The sequence below is a fragment of the Charadrius vociferus genome, unplaced genomic scaffold (assembly GCF_000708025.1).
Source record: "Charadrius vociferus isolate BGI_N301 unplaced genomic scaffold, ASM70802v2 scaffold1, whole genome shotgun sequence".
NCBI lineage: Eukaryota > Metazoa > Chordata > Aves > Charadriiformes > Charadriidae > Charadrius > Charadrius vociferus.
Genome location: NW_009647680.1, coordinates 1,923,600 through 1,944,443, shown reverse-complemented (window position 1 = coordinate 1,944,443; position 20,844 = coordinate 1,923,600). Strand labels below are relative to the sequence as shown.

Below are 20,844 nucleotides of genomic sequence, written 5' to 3'. Positions count from 1 at the left end.
TGTGCATTTTTCCAGAGCCCTTCTGCTCACATCAACAGCCTTAGGGCTGTTTTAGATCCAGTATTAGTATTCCCTTTTGCATCACTCCCTATAGGCATCACTCCCTGTGATGCCTATAAAAGCCTGTGATAGCAGATAAGCTACTGCAGCACTGAGTTTTCAAAACCTCTGGCTGACTCCGTCTCACTGTGTTTGACTCCTCTGTCTGTCTTTGATCCCTTAGCTGAGAGCGTGATCTCCCCAGGACAGGACAGTCCTTTGGCCTTTATCTTCTCAGCACAGTGAGTGCCACACCATGAAGATGGCACGAGTCTCTTTAGTAATAGTGATGTTAGCAAGAATAGAAAAAAATATACAACTCCACATTTAAGGGTTGCAACAGCTATCTTAAATTAAATAGAAATGGGAGAGGGCCCTCACTTGGAGAGAAAATGAGATTGGGAGTAGAGGAGTGGAGCTCCAAGCTGGCTTTCCCACTGATGCTCTTCACGGAAGATGGGAGACTGAGGCTCTTGCTCTTCAGGCTGAGTCAAGGGTTATCCATTTGCTGATAAATACAGAGCTAAATAGGCAGGCAGATCCCAGCCTCACAGCCTGAAAGGAAAGAGCTGCTCAGAGTTCCAAAAAAGTAAAGAAGCCCTTGAGGCTCAGAAGACACCTTGGGGCTCTGCATCCTGGTGAGAAACAGGTGCTGCTTTGAGGCAGCAGATTGATGCGCAGGTCCAGGACAGAGCAGGATGTCTGTGTGTCCTGGTGGAAGTCATCGATCTGCTCAGCATACTGGTTGTTGTCATGTCCATCTTGAGACATCTCATGCTGCCTTTTTGTTGGACTGGGACCATGCCTATCCTGGGGTAATGTGTGTCAGTCTTGGAGTGGGTTGTTTAAAAGCATCACCTGGTCAAGTCTTGCCTGGGGAGCAGGGCTTACTGCGCTTGTGAAAATACTTTCCTCTGCTGCCCAGGTAATTGCAAGCCTGGAATCAGACAAATACCTAATAGCTAAGGTTTAGCTTCAGTTCTTGATTTCCCAGGAGCCTTTTTACATCCAGGAAAATGAAATTTTAAGCCTGTCTCTTGAAGCTGCTCTCTTCAGGTTGGGCTGTGTCTGTGCTTTCATTTCCATCATCTTTCCTGAACATGACTAACTCTTTCTGTCAGGGCTGGGTGACCAGGCATCTGCCTGGACCCAAACCAAGCCCACTTACTACATTTCCTGTTGTTTCCCAGCCTGTCCAGCCTGCCTTTGTCTTCCTCAGTTCATAACACCACACCAAGAGGTGCTGAGGTATTTCCTTGCCTTGATACTTCTAGAAGTCATCCCTGCGTAGAGGAATGATAGTCTTAGAGTCCAGTCTATTTTTAGCGCTTTTACAGGCTACTTCTCTGACCTTGGGCAGGCACTTTAACCATCCGCTGTCCCATTTCGTCATTTGCAATATATAATACTCCTACTTTGTCTGCAAAGCACTTGTGGGTTGGTAGCACTTGGAGCTTTTTCCTTGGAAATCACATTATAAGAGAGACCTGTGCCTTACTGGCACCCAGTCTTTGGCAACACAGCTGATCATATCTACCTTCTTGGGTAGGAAAATCCACATTTTCTTGACTCTCACGAACTGCTCTGTAGTGTCCTTTCCATCCCCACTCTTCTGAAAACATTAATTTTCCCAGTCACTGAAGGAACGCAGCCTTTTCCCCAGCACTAGCTGAGGTATCACAGGCAGCTGTTCACTGGGCAGACAGTTGCTCTGCTGACTGTAAATTCAGAGGAGCAGTTTCATTCCCTTTAGGTAGATTTTGGGGGTTTTTTTTGGCCAGTTCTGTAGGTTTGGTCAAAATATTCAGAGGTGGGTGTTGATTAGGGGTATGTGATCCGAGGGTCTTCATCCTTCTGCCTCTTGTTAATCTCTCCTGAGGGAGGGTCTGCCAAGATGAGGTGATACTGCTCCACAGGAGGGTTTGGGATGTCCATTGCAGCTCCCAGAGAGACGGGAGGAGAATGCCTTTCCCAGGCACTGTGGCAGCATGTGGCTGGCAGCGACAGTGGTGACAGACACCCCAAAAAGGGGCAAAGTGGGTTCCCAGTGGTTCAAGCGTCCTGCCACCTCTCTTCTCCCTCCCCCCTTGGCCGGGCTCGCAGCTGGACAGGGCGGCTAACACCTTCTTCGGGGTGGTGAATCTGACTTTGCAGCATCCCTCCCCTGGCAGCCCCAGGAAGATTTCTGGCTGCGTCAGCCAAAATTCCTGCCGGGGACTGTGCTGCAATGCAGCACACCACTCCCCCGCCGGCGCTGAGCCCCAGCCTGGGCAGCCGGTGCTGCTCAGCTCCAGCCCCGCACCGCCGTAGGCTTCCCTCCTCCTCTTCCCAACGAGCCCGGATGATTTCAGGTTGCTTGGCATCCTCTCCTGCGGGCAGCTGGCGTCCGCAGCGTGTGTCAGCGCAGCCTGGCGCACGTTCGGTTTCACAACCTGCCGCCTGCGGAACGCGCTGGCTGCCCGAAGGGATCGGCTCTGGTTTCATATTTCATTTCCCTCTCACGCTACACCCGAATTCCAGAGGCTTTCTGGCTTCGCTGCTGCATGGACTCAGAGCCCAGGTCCTTTGCTGTACCCAGCGGAGGCAGTCGGGGCTCCCCTCAGCTCCAGGGAGTGGACCATGAAGACGTCAGTTGTATTTTTGCTTTGCCTCTCCATTTTCCCAGGCTTTTCCCAGGGCAGAGTTGTTGGAGAGGATGAAACTGGTTTTGCTGAGTGTAATGTGTTCTTCCCTGGACAAGTCCCACCCGAAGGATTTACGGAGCCGTTCCATGTGAAAATCTGTCAGCAGTACAACAAAGAGCCACGCTTCGCAACCCTCTACAGTACTAAGGACAAAATTCCTCTTTATTCAGCTTTTAAGTTCACAAAGCCAGCCCAAAAAGAGGAGGAGAACTGGCTTGTGGAGCCGCAGGTAAGTCAGCCTTTCCTTCACTGTAAAGCAAATGTTCCTGGAGAACGTGTCCTCTGGGGTGAAGCTGGGGGTAGGATTTTGGAAAGGAGGCAGGAGCTCTCCTTGTTGAACTTCTTTTGATATTAATTTACCACAAGCAGAACTTATTTTTGTGCTTGGAACCAAGCAAATAAATATTTCCTTGTCCCATGGGGCTTTTTAATGAAAGCTGGGAGGGGAGAGGAAGGTTGGCTTTGACACCAGCTGATGTGTCTGTCCTGCCTAGCCAGGTACCACGGGCAGGGAGCACTGCCGGTGGGTACCAGGGTTAAACACCGCAGCGTCAAGTTGAAGTCTGTTCTGTTGCCAGCGTGATCACAGTGTTGATAAGAACTCTTTAGCTTCGCTGCGCAGGGATAAAACATCCATTTGCGGTTCACCAAGTTGGCGCTGCAGCTTTTTGTTGTGTCCCCGTGTTGCAGACTCCGGTAGGGAAATGAGTTGCCGTGTCCTGGAGCGTGCAGGCTTCAGTCGGGTCAGAGGTGTGTAGTATAAAATGAATTTTGCCAGAGCCTCAGTGTTTGTCTCTCCCTTGACACTTGTCATGTTTAAGCAAGTCCTTCAGGCTTTAATATTTAAAGGAAATCCTTAAATAATTGCCCTAAGAGAACAAGCACTCTCTACCTCTTTTTTTTTTTTTTTTTTTTTAAATTTTGCTGTGTTTCAGGTTTTTCAGCAGTGATCATGTGGAATTTTGTAGCCAACACCAAGCTACCCTTGACTATTGAGCTCAGGAAGGACTGGCAGGGTGCAAGGGTGCTTCGTCAGGGCAGGAATGGCTGCGGTGTCCATGCAGTGCGTTGGGAGCGGGCCCTCAGCTGCTGGGTGCTGGACGTAGCCAGAATCAAAGCTCACCCCTTTCCCAGGAGAGTGGCTGCTGTGCTCATTTTCCTTATGTGGGTGCCAAGATACTAAGGCCACGAGGTCACAGGCAGTGAAGACAGGAGATCCCACGTCCCTGTCCTCACCTCGGACTCTCTGCCTGATCTCCGGGCTGGGTTTTGAGTTGCAGAAGTTCCCAAGGGCCCTTTGATCTGCTCTCCTTCCACTTCACAGATGGCTGTGGGGGGTGTCTGCTTGCCCTTTTCAAACAGGGGGAAGCTTTTTGCAGACTCTGCCATTATGATGTTGAGGGAGGGTGATGAATTTTTAAAGCACAAAGAGGACCTAGGCAAGTGAGCATCTGCTGTCGGTGCCATGGAGGCAGTGAGGCAAAGCGGCAGAGATGAGATCCCTTCCCATTTGCCTCAGCCGCTGATGCCCTTCATCACCCCTAGCCACCATATCTCCTCCTGCTCCTTGTGGTCTGACTCACCAGACCTGCCCAGGCAGGCTCGAAAGCCGTTCCTGCCATGGAGCAGCGGGCAGCCCCTTCACAGCGGCTTTGGTTTTTCTAGTACCTTCCTCCAGCTGCCTCTTCTGCCTTCCCTGCTCCATGCCTCTTCACCTCTCACCTTTTCATCACCCCTGCCAGCACTTCAGAGCCCCAAACCTCATGTCTCCTGCCTCCAAACTGTACTGCAGCCCCAGAAATAATTGTCCAGGCACTACCTTTAGTTGGTCTGGCTTCTTCAGAGTATCCCCATGGATTGCTGTGGGTCCATTCTTAGTTTACACTAATGAGTCCCCTTCACCCATTGCTGAAATGCAGGTGTCTCGAAGGTGGGAGGTAGCAGCTCTGAGGTTCACTGGAGGAATCTCAGTCTGAGCCAGAAGACTACTAGGACAAAAATTGGCACAAGAATCTGTAAGGGGAAGAACTAGTACTATGAAAAATTCCTATAACTCAAGAAATAAGCACGTACACCCCTCTCAGATACCACCACACTGGATCTGGGAAGAGAAAGCAGGGAAGAGATTTCACACCCATTATGTGTGTTCCTATCAAGGCTAGGTCAGAGGGTTAGGAAAGGTCGGATGGATGATGAAGGGAACCCTGAGCAACGCCTGCTCTGCAGCATGGCCCCACGGGGTTATATTACATATTTTCTGAGTAATTTCCTCACCGAGACAGGGATAGCCGGGTTTGAGCAGGCTCAGCTGCACAGTGACATGTGCTTACGCCTATGTGTGTGCAGACGCAAATGCAGAGACACAGCAAGCAGAAAGGAATCACTATAAAAACGCTCTCTGCACTCTGGTGAGGGCTTCAGGGTTGTCTCATGCCTTTTTTTTTGGTAATGATGTAAGTGGTGAGGGCACCCTCTCCCTCCCGGCATGCCTACCTCCTCAGGAATGTCTGCCTGAGAAACAAATGCCAAATGTAGCACAGAGGCAGTAATTGGGTGACAAGTGCGAGGAATGTCAGTGCCACCCACTGCTGATTGGCAGCTGGAAACAGCAAATTAATTAAACAATTAGTGGAAAATTAGACAGCAGGAAGGGTAGGCTGCTGAGCAGGGACTCCCCCAGGCTCAGGTCTGGAAACCTGCTCTGCCACAGATTTTTCTAGGGGTTGAGAGCAAGTTACTTAGGTGGCTTTCACCTCATCTTGTTTCAGTTGTCTGAAAATCTATGGGTTTGACTCTTTCTATGGCTTAGAGAGAGATGGAAAACTGGAGTTGCTTTTTCTGTCCTAGTGTACGACTGACGGGATGAATCACCTTGTGTTTTCATTTGGTTGATGACTACCACCAGCCAGATGACCAAGGTGGGATTTGCATCACCCAGCTTATAGCTACCTCTGAGCCACCTCTCTTGGTAGACAGTCAAGAGAAACAGGTACTTCTAGAGCCACTCATGTGAACGTCCTACAACAGAAACCTTGGCGTAAGATGCACTGTGCCTCCTCCCTGAGAAACAAGTCCCACACTAAGGTTGGATGAAATATTTCCACTGCAATCAAAGGCGCAAGTGTGCCTGAGGCAGTAGTGAGGGGAGTGGGATGCTGAAGTTCACCTTGGATGGTACTGGGGTGGGGAAGGTGGGAGGTAACAGTGTCCTACACTGTTCAATGGCCAAACCTGATGGAAGCTGCCTGATGTAACAGCTGTGTGTTGCCATACTTTTAATCCCCCTCTGCCTCTGCCCTTTCTGGGAAGCTGCAACTCCCACTTTATGAAACATATAAATATTTTTAGGTGCTTACATCCATACAGGTGCTCAGACGCATAATTTATTTTTAAATCCGCATCCTATGAATGAGGTGTTTGCCTGTCTGCTTGAATCTTGCCTTTAGCTATTACAGGTTATTTGGACAGGTGGCTTCATGGCTGACTCCCTGAATGCAGGTATGCTTTGGTGGGGACACAAACCAAAAGCTTTTTGAAGCAGTGGGGAAAGGTATCTCACACTGCAGATTAGATGCAGCGTTGGAGACAGCTTGCTGTTGGGGCTGAGCTGGAGGAGGCATGAAAACCTCAGTTACACATGAGTTATTACAAACCATAATATGAGTTATTATAAACATAACTCAGTGATGTCAGAGCCTTACACATGAACAGCACACGGCTGCATTTTTATCGCGTTCTTTTTTAATTACACCTAAAACAATCCCAATGGTATGCGCAAAAGCCTGCAGCTGAACAGGTAACTGGAGACATATTTTCTTGATAGGCATCTCAAGGTTTTCATGCATCAGCTCATAAGGAGAGAAAGTTAGGTTTATACCATCTGCTTCATGTAGGCTGGGAATCTCTGCCAGGAGGCAGAGCTGACCCGTCTTGGGTCAACGTGTCCCTGTGGTACAGCAGCTCTGCCATGGGAGTGAGAGGGGATGAGTGTCTCCGTGAGGGTGTCAGGCTCAAAAGGGCCGTACCACAGGGGGCAGTTCCCAGGCACAGCCTTGGACCCGTGCCCGCTCCCCTCTCAGCTATACTGCAGGATTAAACACAGCGGGTGCATCTCTTGTCCCACGGCACAGCACTGTCATCGCATCACAGCAGGGAGAATGAGCAGGGGGGGGCGGGAAGGGACAGTGATTTTGTGGAATGCGAAATGTCTGACTTCATCAGCCAGCTGCAGCCCGTGAGTTTGGGGTGTCTGAGCAAGAGGAGCAGAATAAGGCAGAAGAAGTGCAGGATAAAGTGGTGTATTTAGAAAAGGCTACGACTTCTGCCTCAGTACACAGGACTTGCTGACATCCTTTCAGTCCTGAAGCAATAAGCATCGGATGCTTCAAAACGAAGCGCAAGAAACCTCCTAGCAGGAGATGGGGGTAATGCAGCTCTCTGCAGCGGCCAGTGTTGGCACTGAGACCAGCCCTGGTGCAGAGGGAGCCCTGAGCCTGGACCACAGGGATTCGGCTGATGCAGGAGGCCAGCCAGAGCTCAGTTCCTGCAGGGAGGGTGATGGAGAGCTGCTGACACTGGCTGACACTGGCCCCTTCACCCTGACTGTCAGCACAGGCTGACGCAGAGCTGCGAGGAGGGGATGCGGCGCTTGGAGGATGCATGCTCTAGGGTTGCAAGGATGTAGTTATACATCTGTCCAAGTGCACTGCAGGGTGGCCAAGGGACGAGGAAGGATGGCTAGGGAGTAATTCAAGGTAGACTATGAACCGTCTGCCATAAATGTCTCCAAAGTACGTATTATATAGTGCAGTAGTCTATAGGCCAGGAGCAAAGAGAGCAGGTTTAATTGGGCCAGGAGCTGAGGGCCACAGCCTCTGAAACAGAGACTACCGGACGCAGAGAGTGCCAGAGACCGTCTGCCACCCCTGAGCTTCTACCAACATGCTCATCCTCTAATTTGGGGAAGAAAATGACAATCTGGTAAACCCCCCAGAGTGGCTGCAGGCAGTGTCACTAGGAGTGACTAAGGAGCAGACAGAGCTGCGGCCACCCGAGAAAGACATAAGGACGCCCTGGCGTTTAGTGCTCCTGCTCCCACTGCTCATTACCTCCCTGTGCATGGCTCTGTGCGTGACTCCAGGATGAATTCCCACTGTGGCAATTGCTGCCTCTGGCTCCATGGCACAGGAACGGCAGACACGAGCAGGTAGTGCAGATTCCATTGAGGACCTGCAGTGATGGCATCCTCACCCATGTTGTGCCAGGAGGTGTGTGATCATTAAGGATGAGGTTCAGACTGTTAATGACATGAGGTTCAAACTACTAATGACAACCCCTGAGAGAGCCCTAGGAGCTCAATGCGGTGTCTGTTCAAGGCAGGGAAGTTCAGGTCACCTGCCATGGTGCCTGGCTTCATTCTGGTTTCTTACACAATCAGTGGTGAGAGGTAAATGCGTTCTGTAGGCATCTTGTATACCATGGGTTTTTTTCTTCATGGCTTGGATTTGATCGTTCTGAGGGACTGAATTAAGGTGCCATGGTAGGTGCTTAAATGAACTGGAGGTACCACCACCATAGGAGGTAAGAACATGGCCCTAAGTCAGACCATCTACTGGTCTTCAAAATCTCTTCTAGAAAAAAAAAGCACAAGTTAGAGACTTGGTGCAGGGTGGCTGGTGAGATACTGGTGGCTGTGTTGTGCTGTGGACCAAACTGGAGAGCTGCAACCATCCTTCGCAGCCCAAACTGATGTGTTTGGCAGAGCAGCTAAGTAGACCATCATACACTCCTCTGAAGTGCTTCAAGGATAAGGAGGGAGCACAGGATGTGGTCCGAGGCACAGCATGTAGTAGCAGTCATAATGGAAAACATACTTCAAGGCCCATTTTACACGTGGCTTTCTAGAAAGGTAAATCACATCCAGTAACTCTTCTCTCTACTATTTCAGATAGACGATCCAGAAAATGACCTGCATGAGATGGTGCATGAAGCCGATATTGTTGGCACTGTGGCCAACCTTGGTGCAAATCAAGCCCTGACCTCAGACTATATGGGCTCTGGTTATGAGAGAGGGCTGCTCAATCCCAGCTTGCTCAATGAGGAGGATTTCCAGATGGCCACTTACACGCTCACAAACGCTGTCCCTCTGAGCCCGTCTCTGAGCAAAAGCTGGCACAGAGACATCAGAAGTGTGGTGGAGCAAGCTCTGGTCCCTCACTGCTCCAAGAAGGATCATCTGTATCTCCTTGCAGGAGCAATTCCTTCCAGTGTCCAAGTTAAAGGCAAAGTGTCAGTGCCAGAGACCCTCTGGCTGGCAGCATGCTGTGATGCTCCGGAGGGATGGTCCCTGGGACTAGTGAAAAAAATGAATGATGAAAACAGCTTGGGGGACCTCACGGTGGGAGAGCTGGAGAAGCAGCTTCTGGCAGGAGTTCACTTGTTTAAGGGCAACTGTGGGGAAGACAATCAAAGCCAGGAAAAAAAAGAAGCAGTACTGCAAGCTGTCAGTCAGATCCGCTCTGGAGAGCAAGTAGGAACAAGTGACAACCAGGAGGCCAAAGACAGCGGCTTGGTGAGAAAAGTGGCTGGCATCATTGCTACCCCTTTCATCAAACTTCTGGAACTCCTCATCTATGTGTTTGTGGAGCTGGTGAAATTTGTGTTTTATTTTCTGTGGCTTGTTATCAAGCGGGTTGGTGGCACAGTTCTGGATGGAGTCTACAGCCTGTGGAACGGGGTGGTGTCCTACTTTAAAGCCATCAGCATGGTGCTCATCAGCATCCCCTATGATGTCGGGAGGGTCATCGTCAACATATTCCTGGGCTTCCTGGAAATAGTTCAAGATGTGGCATCCCTCACCTACAGGATTCTGCGCATCCCTGTGGGGTTTGTCCTTCACCTCGCTGCTTTCCCTTACCACTCCATCTGTGCCATTCCCTCCGTCCTCAAAGACATGGCCACCGGCATCGGGGGCACCTTCTCGCTGGTCATCGATGCCACAGCCGCACTTCTGCACGGCTTTTATTACTTGGCTGGTCACATAGTCAAACGGTTTGTCCCTAAAGGCTCCTCTGATGACTGATAGGGATGGAAACCAAGGCTGCAAAGGCATGGAGTGAAGGAGGAGGGCAATGCTTTAAGATACATGGCCAAACGCTGTCAATTTTGTTCTGGTATTTATTGTAATGACAATAATAATAATGAACTGATTGGGGAGTAACAGGGAAGGCCGAGGTAATGTTGCTGGGGGACTCCACCACTGTAACTCGAGTTCTGCTGTTGTAAAGTGTTTGGGTTTTATCGGTGCAGGCCACAAAGTTTCTATGATTTGCAGATGTCAAGATGCTTCCTCTGGGAGACGCATGGTAAATGTGGGACGGGGTTAACTCTTTCCAGCAAAGATAACACTGAGACCTACTCACTGGCAGAGAGCTCCACAGAAGCCCACCCCTGCTGGGGAGGAGGTGATGGTCAGGGCAGGATTTTAGTTACAGAGGGTTTTCTGGGACCTGGAGAAGGGAGAAGGAAGTGAGGGTGCAAGGGTTTGGGGCTGGGAAATGGCGGGGAGTGAGGAGGGATGGGGGCAAGGTCCTACTGTTGGTTGCAGTGCTCATTGTACCAGGGTCCTACTGGTGGAGGGGATGCAACTGGGTGTATCTTATAGTCTTCAGGCCTGTCCAGGCAGCTGAAATCATGTGGTTCTTGCTGTGAGGAAAGACCCGCTGATGGTTCTTCTGCATGGTGGGAAAACATTTTCCCTTAGCCATACCAAGGTCATCTTCCCCCGACACTTCCTTGCTCTCTGGTGACCACTGAAGGTCTAAGCTCTGAAGCTTCAAGATAGGGCATTCCATGATGGTCTAAGCCCCCGAAGGTCTCAGCCCTGAAGCCCTTGTGCCTGCTCCGAAGCCCTGCAGCACCCTGGAGTAATGCTTTTGGCTTTGAATCAGCTGCCATCTGCCCTACCTCCCTTGAGAGCTGACAGCTGCCCAAGCAGACAGCAGCATTTATGTGCCTGAGGTCTCCACAAGACGATGCCCAGGCTGGGGATACGTAACACCACAGCTGTCCTTCTCGTGCTTGTTTTGAAAGCCCAGCTTGCAGGGGGAAAATGATCCTCCTGGGTTTCCCTCTAGGGCAAAAGAAGAGCAGCTCTGCCCTTCCCACCAGTCTGGGTCAGCGTCAGGGACACCCCTAGAGGATGTCCTTATGGGACAGCAGATGCATAGGGAGCACCGGGGGAATTCGCTGCTTTTGCATGGGTTGATTTGGTGTTTTCATAGCCCCTGCCTGGTGGTAGGGTCAGAGTGGGGCAGGAGCCAGCCCCAGGCAGGGCAGGGCAGGTGGGTCCCCTCGGTGCTGTGCTGGCTGCGAAGCTGGCTGGAGAGATGCCAAGGAAGGGAGTCCTGCAAACAGGATGGAAAAGGCAGAGGGAATAGGACACTTGTGGTGAGTTGATTACACTTGGAGCTCCTGGGCACTCACGGCAGGAGCCTCTGCTGCCTGGGAGAGGAGGAGAGGTCCATGTGGCTGTCACAGCTGCAGGGACCGGCATGGCCAAGCTGAACACAAGCCCAAGCAGCAAAGGCTTTTGCTGGATGTTTCCCTTCCTTATCCAATTTTGGAAACCTGGAGGAGGGAAAAAGCCATTGCATTGCCCCTTTCTCCTGTGGGGACTACGGACTGTCAGGTGGGAGGAGAGGCAGAGGGGGAATCTGAGGCGCAACGTTTGTTTTGCTGTGTAAATACCCACCTGGTGAGCCCATGCACTACCAGACACTTCCCAACACAGGTGTTGGGAAGGGGACCCAGCCCCTCTTCTGCACCGCTCATCCTCCCTGCGCACTCTTCTTCACCCTTTCTCTCCACCGACGTGAGCCAGGACCCCCAACATCTGGGACACCGGAGTGCATGCAGGGGCTTTGCAGGGAACCATCAAGGGCTTGCAGCCAGATGAGGGGCACAGGGACACCCGCTGCTGCTGGAGGAGGGCACAGGGGTGCTGCCTTTCCACGGGGCTCGACTCAGCGAGGGGCTTTGGATCTCTTGGTGCAGCTGCCTGCAGGAGGAAGGCTCTCAGCCTCAGCAGCGTTTGCTCTGGCTGGACTCCCAGAGGCATTTGGGAGTCCTACATGGATGGATCCTGCTCTTCACCCCCACCTCTGTCCCTGTCTCCAGCACCAGGTTGTTTGTGGACCCCTGATCTGCCGTAGCATACGGAGTCCCAGGGGTGTGCAAGCCGGTGATGTCATCCCTGTGGAGGACCCAGCAGTGCTGTGTTGCTGGTGGCCAGTCCTGGGTTGAAGAAAGCCCAATTACCCAATGCAGCAGCTTTGCTGTCTCACACTGCTCACGGTGGGGCTGAGCTGGGGGGAGATGGATTCGGGGGGGTGAAGGAGACTCAGCTGGTTCATGGTGGCGACAGAGGGTTGTTTCCTTAGCTCAGGGGCTGCGTTCAATGCAACCGGCTGTGCCTGCACACCCTGACCAGGTGGTACCTCGTACACCAGCGACGCTAATGGCTTTGTTGGGGACACCAACAGTGGGGATGAAGTGGGGAGGTGGTGGCCTGAGCAGGGACAGAGGACGACAACTCATCTCACCCTTCCTGGGCCATGGCTGGTTCGTGGAGAAAGAGAGGCCACCCAGCAAGCAGCACTGGCTTTGTTCAAAAGGAAAGGCAGCTTTTGTGGGCCAAAAAGAGTCTAATTAGGTGAAGGCAGCAGTGTTTTACAAATCCCTCCTTTGCCTTGAAGCTGTTGGTATGGCGATTTTGGGTGCAAGCGGCAAGGTCCGGGTCGCTGCTCCCAGCAGACAGACAGCAGCCTGCGGATGCTCTCCGAACCAAACTTTTCATCCTTTCCTACTCAGACATGCCTTCCCTGCTGCAGAGTTGGGTGTGGAGCTGGTTTCGGAGCTGGTTTCTCACTCCTTTACAGGACCCTGTCCCAACCCCGGCACTGCTCTCGGGCTACGTGGCAGCCGCCAAGGCAGGAGAGCAGTCTGCTGAGGTCCCAGGAGCTGCCAGGATGCAGTGACAGGGGCACCAGCCTGGTGGACCCAGGGTCCCCAGCAGCCTCTGAAGGCACATGTGGTGGCAGCAGCTCTCAAGTGCAGCCCAAGCATTGAGGGGGAGGCAGCTGCCCCCCACAGCTGCCCATCCTCGTGCCTTTTGCATGGCCTTATCTCTGACCCGTCTTAGCTGTGTGGTGGCCGCTGATGCACTTCTCGGGAGTCCTGCACCCAGAGCAGCTTCCCCACACCTTAACCCACCAGCACCCGCATCCCAGCTCCACCAGCATCTCCAGTGCACCCCCTGGTTGCAGTGATGTGGGAGCTCATGGGCTGAGAGGCAGCAAAGCTGAGACACCTCCAGAGGTCTGTGTTGCCACATCTCCATCACCGTCGCTACCCAGCCTAGCTTGGGTCAGGCTGCAACCGTGTCTTCTGACCGCAAGTGGACAGTCCTGGAAATATGAGGGGCTGCAGCACTGTAGGATTTGGGCAAATGTGGGGCAGTATTATTAAAAATTGTCTTAACATGCTCAGATTGCAAACACTAAGAACTGCAACCGGCATGGGGTGTTTTTCTTCTGTGCTGCGTGTCTGAGCAGGAGATGGGAAATCTGCCTGGGAACGCTGAGCAATTATCACAGAACAAGCAACGTCCTGCTACAAACTAACTATTGTTTGAGATTATTCTTACGTGGGCATGATTTATGGCTTGTGAGCTTTACTCGATCCTTGGAAACGTATGGCTTCAACAAAATAAAAGTTACTTTTCCAAAGAGGGGCTGGTATCATGTTTCTGTCATAGTTGCAAACGAGATAATGCAACCCGGAGTGCCCTGACTAATCAAGAAAGCACCAGCAGCACAGTTGTTCTTTGTTAGGGCTTGACATCTGATATTAATGGCCCTTTTGTGCTTTTAAAACACCTTTCCTCTCTCAAAGCACTTTAAAAGAGTCAATTCATTGAGCTGCGGAATATGCAGGTGAAAGCTGGGGGTTGCAGGGGGAGTTAGCTCTGTGCGTGCCAGAAGAGAGAGGGAGAGGGGATGTTCTGTTCTTGTGAGATATGGTGAAATGCACCTGGGGTGCAGCGCGATGGACGGTTTTGATGCAGAAAAATCACATCACAGGATGATTCTTTGCAGCTGACAGGGAGAAACTCCCTCTTGAGTGATGCTGTTCCCTTGACTGGTTTTATCCTCTTTAGAAGGAGAACAAGCACTCCCTGAAAGCGGCCGCTTTCTTCCACTGACAGTATAGAGATCCTGGGGTGAATAAACCAGATGTTGGCACCTGCATTTTGTAGGTACCTCTGGGCAGATGAACCTGTCCAGTGGAGTCTGCATTCCTCTCAGGTCTGCAGGAACTGGTGAGACACTGGAACAGGCTGTCCAGAGAAGCTGTGGATGCTCCATAATTGGAAGTGGGGCATCAAGTTGGACAGGGCTTTGAGCAACCTGGTCTAGTAGATGTCCCTTACTCATCCAGATCACCCAATGCTTCTACACAGGGGTCTCTGTGCACCTTCAGATGATCCTTGTCTCTGTTATATCCACCTTGGGCCAGGGCACCGATAACAGCAGAGGGACTCAGCAACCGTGGCAGCACGGCCCCTCTGTCACTGCCCTGGGATAGGTCCTTCGGGTCACACCTCTGCTGCCATTGCATGTTTCAGAGCTGCTCACCTCTGTGTGGAGCTCCATCACCAGCTCGGTACCTCTCTCTGGCCAAGGAGCTGCTCCAGTTTGGAAGGGAACCGAGCCGTGCTTGTTCACATATTATCTCTCCAGCTTAGTCAGTGCCAGAAAATGGAAAAGATACTGGAAAATAAATACCAGTGTAACTCGTTTGGGTGGGAGGGATTGCCCGGGAGCCTGAGGTGTGCCTGGGGTGTGCGTGTTCGTGAGGCTGCGGTCCCAGGGGTTCGGCACGGGGTGATTTCTCTTCCTTGGACACTTTCCCAGTCTGTTGGACTTCCTTCGATTTGGGAATGGATCTCACACTGGGTAACATCTGCCATTGATTTCCACAGAACTGCTGTTTCCAGCCAAGCAGAAAGGCCTACAGAATTTCCAGCGGTGTTAGTGTTACAGCTGGTTGGAAAATCTCCAAGGAAATATATCCTGTCAGAACAGGGTGATTTATCAAACAGTGTTGGTTTTTTTTTTTCATGGCTATTTGCCATTTTTAGCGGAAAAAAATTTTTTGGGTCCAGGCTGGAACAAGGACCAGTATCATCCGAGAGCAGTCCATGGTCTGTTTTAGAGGTTTAGATGTGGATATTCAGCACTCGCTTCTGCCTAAAACCAAGCCTGGCACAGGAACCTGTCTCTCTCCATCTCAGAGGAGTGCCCTTACAGCCATGGCCCATCTTAGCTTATATCTCATCCTCTCCCATTTGTAAGGGTGAAAAAAAACTGTTTCCTTTCCAAAAATACTGAAATTGTGACCATTTTCCTGGGAGGTAAAGCTGTTTTCTACTGAGCCAGCAGCAAAGTCACCTGCAAAGCGGAAGCAGGAGCTTCAAATTCCTCTGCAGTATCATCTATCAATAACTTGATGTCTTAAACTAATTTTACATGGTGGAGAGTGGACATTTGGAGCAGATGTCACTGCATGTTTAATGCTGTGATACTGGGGATTTTCCAAACCTCCCAGTGTCTGCTGGTAGAAGATGGTTATGGATCAAAGCCAGGACCTGCAGCAGGTGGGCAGGATGATGCTGTTGGGCAGGGTAGGAACCATCAGAGCTCCTCACTGGTGGGACAAGCGCAGCAGATGATAGATGTCAAGTTTCAAACCAAGTGGCTAGTAGCTAAATAGTGAACAGAAATGGCTGAGAAGTGGTTTCTGCTTGGTCCTGACACCAATAAGCTGCTGAGGTGAGAGGAGCAGCTCCAGAGGGGTGATACGATAGGTTCAGGGAGACATCACTATCTGGATTTATGCCACCCAAGTGTGGGCATTTAAAATCTGTTTGCTGCAGGCACTGGACTCCATCCGTTCAGCATAAATATCTCACTAACCTTTCACCTGGGGACCTCCGCTGGATGCCTAAAGGTGGGGCCAATGAAGCTCAGTTGGGGTTGGTGGCTGATGGGGCTTGTCCCACCCATGGAGGCCTTTGAGGTGTCCCTTGACGTGGGTCACCCAGATGATTGTACAGGTGAGATGGTCTTTCCCACAGCCCCTTGGAAGACTCTTGGTTCACTAAGTCCTTCCATGCAGGCAGGAATGATACCAGGGCCTGATGCCTCCCGAGTGCTGCTGGAAACAACCCCCAGTGCTCGCAGCCACATTTGGGCAGTGGTGAGAATTTGTGCGTGGTCCTACTGAAACAGATGGGATTAACCACCATGTGCTCCTCAAACCCTGCGAGTCGGCCTGACCTGTGTGGAGCAATCCCATCCCCCAAAGAACTTGACCCGCAGTTTTTTGAATTCACGGAAAACATGCCTATGTGTGGGGTGGCTGAGCGCATCCTTCACCCTCAGGCATCCATGGGGTGTAACGGTACACCTTTGCACTGTAGGTGATAGCCTGCACTTGAAAAAAACCTTGCACTCCGCAAAACTGAGATGAGTTATTTTATGTGGAGGAAAGGGGCTGCCTTCTCAAGGACCTGTGAGGCCACGGAGCCTGCTGGCTGCAGAAGGGGTTTGAGTGGTAACAATTAGTGTCCTGGTATCAGAGAGGCGTCCATGATCTCTGAGGCTCATCATCCCACCAGTAGACAGTTAAGGAAAAAGGGTGGTGACTCAGATGCCAGGTGTCATCAAGGACTAGGGAGCAGCCACTTGGGCTCCAGCAATGGAGGATAGTTTTGTCCACCCCCAGATCATATAATAGCACAGATCATCCCCCAAAGCCAAATCAGAGGGTGGTTTTGGGATGTATCTGGGAACCTGGTGCCTGTCCTTTATTTCTCTCAGGAGTATATTCAAGGTCTCGCTCTTTCTCCATCACCCGTTCCCAGCTGTGGGCAGACACGGGTGCTCAGCACTGAGCACATTCCCTCAGCGTGCCCAGCCGGTGCTGCTGACACTCCTGGGGACACAGCACCAAAGCTCCGGATCTCTGTGGCGGTGCGTCTCTGTGGCACTCAAGTCTAATTAGAGCCGGTAAGGATGCCTCCAGCTAAGCTGCTTCTCTTCCTGTTTTCTGCAAAAACTGCATTTTTCTTGTTTTGTTTTTCAATGGGAAAACTGATAGGAAAAAACCTAGGAGTTAGCTTAAATCTAATAAAAATGTTTTCAACCGATCTTTTCGGTATCACTGTGCTGTATTGCAGATGTGTGCTGGAGTTCAGTCTTCCGTGAGCTGAACGCTGCGTCCCAACCGCGTTTCCCCTGACGTGGAGGGTGGAGGCAGATCAGCCTCCCCCAGGAGATGATTCAGGGCAGATGTCACCCTCTGGTGGAGCCTCTCTGTCTCTCCACCGGTTGCAGGGGGAGCCAAGAGAGATCAGCTAGGTAATTTAAGAAGGCAAATTAAAAGTCTATATTCAGGCGGCATCATCTCCCCAGCCCAGCTCTTCTCCTGGAGCTTTTGATGCATCACGAGAGGCACCAGGCCATGAGGACAACATGGGAGAGGTGGTCTGGGCTGAAGCTAAACCCCCTTCCGTGGGGTCGCACGCTGCAGCAAACTGCTGGGGAACTCATCCGTGGGCAAGTCAACACCAAATGTTGCAGGTCATGAATGCTAAAACACTTCATTTTTGGCCAAAATCATATGTTTTGTTGTATTTTCTGTATCATATCCAGTTTTTGGCAACATTTTATTCCCTGGACATAGTGATGCTTTAAACACCAGCCCCAGGCAGGAGGAGGAGAAGGGCTTCCCTTCTGCAAAAGCACTTTCCTGCAGGTCAGAAACATTCCAGTTTTGCTCCAAGGGCCTGAAGAAAGCCCAAGGACAAAAAGCACATGCGGAGGATGCAGAGGGTAGGTTTTAATTTAGCAGGAAATACAAATCCCATGATTATCTTCTTTTATACCTTGAAAAGCTTGCAAAAAATCAATCGTATTTACAGGAGCCCATTAGCGTGATGAGTGATGTTATTTATAACATCTATAATTCTAGCTTGGATTTGCGGAGCCTCCGCTCTGCTGTCCAGGTGCCTCGCCAGATTGCTCCATCCTGATCAAATTAAAAGTTATTGGGGGGAGTTTGCACGCTTCCGCATGGCCTATAATTTGGGCTAATTTGGTGAAATCAAATCATGTGCTGGTGGGTGCACTTCAGCAGCAATTAATGGAAACGCTTGATAGAGAGGACCCATTAGTTGCCCTATGTGGGGTCTGGGGCTGGTTGCCATTTCTTCCCAGGCATGAGGAGCCTGAGGCGATGCTGGGAAGAGGCTAAGGAGACAGCAGTACAAGCTGAAATCCAACCCTATGGATGTGGGCTTGCTCGAGCCATGAGTGGCCACCCTGCTGCTGCTCATGGCTTTGTGAGTCCACCTGGGAGGCTGCGGGTGGCCCTGCTCCCAGATGATGCTGGACTTGGGACACACTGAGGAAGCTGAGGGACCTGGGGGGACTCGGGGTCAGCCCAGACGGGTCTCCCCAAGGACATGCCGCCCATGCAGGACTGCCCACCCTCACCCCCAGCATGGCCCTTTCCCAGATCCCGGGGGCATCCCACAGGGGTCACCGATGGGAGACTGTCCCACGGCCACCCGGTGTGGGTGCATGAGCATCCCTGTGACACAGCCCCTGCTCTGCCACTGCCTAGTCTCTGGTCTCTGGGTTTCTCTGGCCATGGGTTGGTTTTGGGGCGAGCTGGTGTGGGAGCAGGAGGTGGCGGGTGTGCGGCTGGATGGCAACAGAGCCATAGTGGCCCAGGGACGATGGCCAAGGTGAAGATCTGGGGAATCACCAACACACACAAATGTTTTTGGCTTTGGCTGTCCTGGGGGAAACCATCCAGGAAGGTGAGGATGGGGAGCAGGGAAAGCCCGGGGTGCCCAGGGAGCGGGGCTGTCCTCCGCCCGCACGGCGTCCCCCTGTCCGAGCACTCACACGGTGGGTGAAGGTGCAGGGACCAGCATCAGGGCTGGGATCGCTGCTGCTCGCCCGTTCTGTGGGACCTTCAGAAGGTAAAGCAGGAGCTCCACAGCAGCCCTTTGTTTTGAGGAATATTCCAAGTTTTTTAACTTTTTTACAATGGTGCTGGCGACACAGTCACCCTCCCTCCAGGACGGAGCTGCACTGGTGCCCGGAGGTGACAGCCGCAGCGCCTGCAAAGGGATGGGAAGCTCTGCATGAACCCGAGAAGATAGATATTTTCAGTATTTTGAAACTCCTACTGAAAGCAAATAAATAAGCACTTTATGTATTTACACATCCACTTTTTTTTTTTATTGTGACAAGTATTTTCCAGGGCAGGATGAAGCTGAACCAGCCGAAGATGCCAGTAGGCAATGGCCGTGCTGTGACAGTCATTTGACAATGACCCCTTGGTCACAGCCCTCCTCGGGGTACACACTACCTCTAACAGAACTGGAAAGGGGCTTTTAGGGTTTTTTGGGGGTTATTCCCATTGCAGGGTGAGGTGAGCACAGCCCAGTGAGCGCCCAGCAGCTGGAGGATAAGATACACCCAAAATTATCCCAGGTTTGCGGCTTGTGTTACCCAGTTTTGTGTCTTTGGAGGGGAGGTGAGCATCTCCCCCAGGACAAACCCCTTGGTGACCCCTCAGGACTATGCCACCCTTCCCTGGGGGCTGGACGGGGCAGATGGCAGGACTTGCAGGGCTTGGGGGCAGTTCGGCTGCGGGACAAGCTTGGCACTGCCCCACGCCAGCACCCTCAGCACACATTCCCGCTCTCCTTCGTGTTTCCTTCATGGGCTCTCACCCACTTCTGCTCTGGGGCTCACTCAGGACTCCGGGGAAGAGGGAGGGAGCAGCTCCTGGGGCCTCCCACCGCCCGTGGCTTTCACAAGACAAATTTCCAAGAGGAAGGCAACTAGCCCTGTATCAACAGTGAACATCGTGATGCCCATCGCCCCCATCCCTCATCAGGGACAACTGCCTGGTTAAAAGACACCCCCTTCAGCAAGCGCGGCACATTTTTCAGGACCTACGTTCATAAAGATTAAACAGAGTTATTATCTATGTCTATCTATATACAGATTAAATAATACATAGATTAAAAACCAGGACAGAGGCATGGAGGGGAAGGACACTTCCAGGACTGGATCTTGTCCCAAAACACAGGATGCTCTGCTCCAGAGATGTGTTCCCCAGCACGTGGCAAATGATGGATCCAACAGGAGACAGGTTTTATCCGTTTTATTTAACCAATGAAATTCCTACTGATAACAATGAAAGTAATTTCAGCAAGTATAAATGCGATACAGTTTTAAACAAACCCCATTGTTCCGTACCTATAAATAGATTTTTCAAAACCTCATAAAAAGTGCAGATTTATGAATTGCTGTTAAAATGTTAATACATGATTCCTTTGTTTAAAAATGCATTTTTGTCTCTTAACTCACAAAAAAAAAAAAGTTCCTTCTGCATCTGTTCAGATAAATTCAAGTTGGGTAACTTAAAAACTAACAAAAGTCACACACACAAAAAAAATAAATCCATCCCACTAGGTCAGTCTGTCCTCTGCAAAAAAAAAAAACAAAAACAAAAAAAAAAAAACCCAACCAGCAACAACAGAAAAAAAAAATAAAATGATAAAAGCTGCTGTGGAAACCCACAGTGAGCTCCTAGCAGCTGCCTCAGCCTTGCAGGCAAACCTCCTGTGAAAGCACGGAGCCCGTGGCATCCCTCTGGGGCTCAGGGTAGGTGGTGGCCCCGGCGGCAGGACAAGTGAAGTGCCACCCGCCCGCAGGACACTGCAGGGACTGCGGGACGGAGGAGCCATCACGCTCCCGTGCTTCGTGGTGGCGGGAGGGAGCAGCAGGATCAGAGCTTTGTCCTTAATCCTCCATCCCGAAACACCTGGGTGGCCGTGGCGGGAGGAGGCAAGAAGCAGACAGCTGCCGGGGCGGGTACAATTCCCCCCTGTCCCGAGGGTGCGAGGGGGGGATGCAATGGCACATGGCCGGCCGCCCCAGCCCACGGGCACCGGGGGCACGTCCCACAGCCG

General features: G+C 51.5%; 1 protein-coding gene across 1 annotated transcript; it reads left to right on the top strand.

Annotated features, from left to right (window-relative positions):
• Positions 1-2,529: 2,529 nt before the first annotated feature.
• On the top strand, positions 2,530-9,804 carry ENDOD1 (endonuclease domain containing 1). Its single transcript, XM_009881233.1, has 2 exons — positions 2,530-2,952; positions 8,671-9,804. The coding sequence occupies exons 1-2, from the start codon at positions 2,659-2,661 to the stop codon at positions 9,802-9,804; spliced, it is 1,428 nt and encodes a 475-aa protein (XP_009879535.1). The 5' UTR covers positions 2,530-2,658.
• Positions 9,805-20,844: the final 11,040 nt, after the last annotated feature.

What these genes read in the sequence shown, in the direction of transcription:
- ENDOD1 (XM_009881233.1), top strand. Translation starts at nt 2,659, where the DNA reads ATGAAGACGTCAGTTGTATTTTTGCTTTGCCTCTCCATTTTCCCAGGC. An exon ending in ACTGGCTTGTGGAGCCGCAG is followed by an intron (nt 2,953 to 8,670) that starts GTAAGTCAGCCT and finishes CTACTATTTCAG; the next exon opens with ATAGACGATCCAGAAAATGA.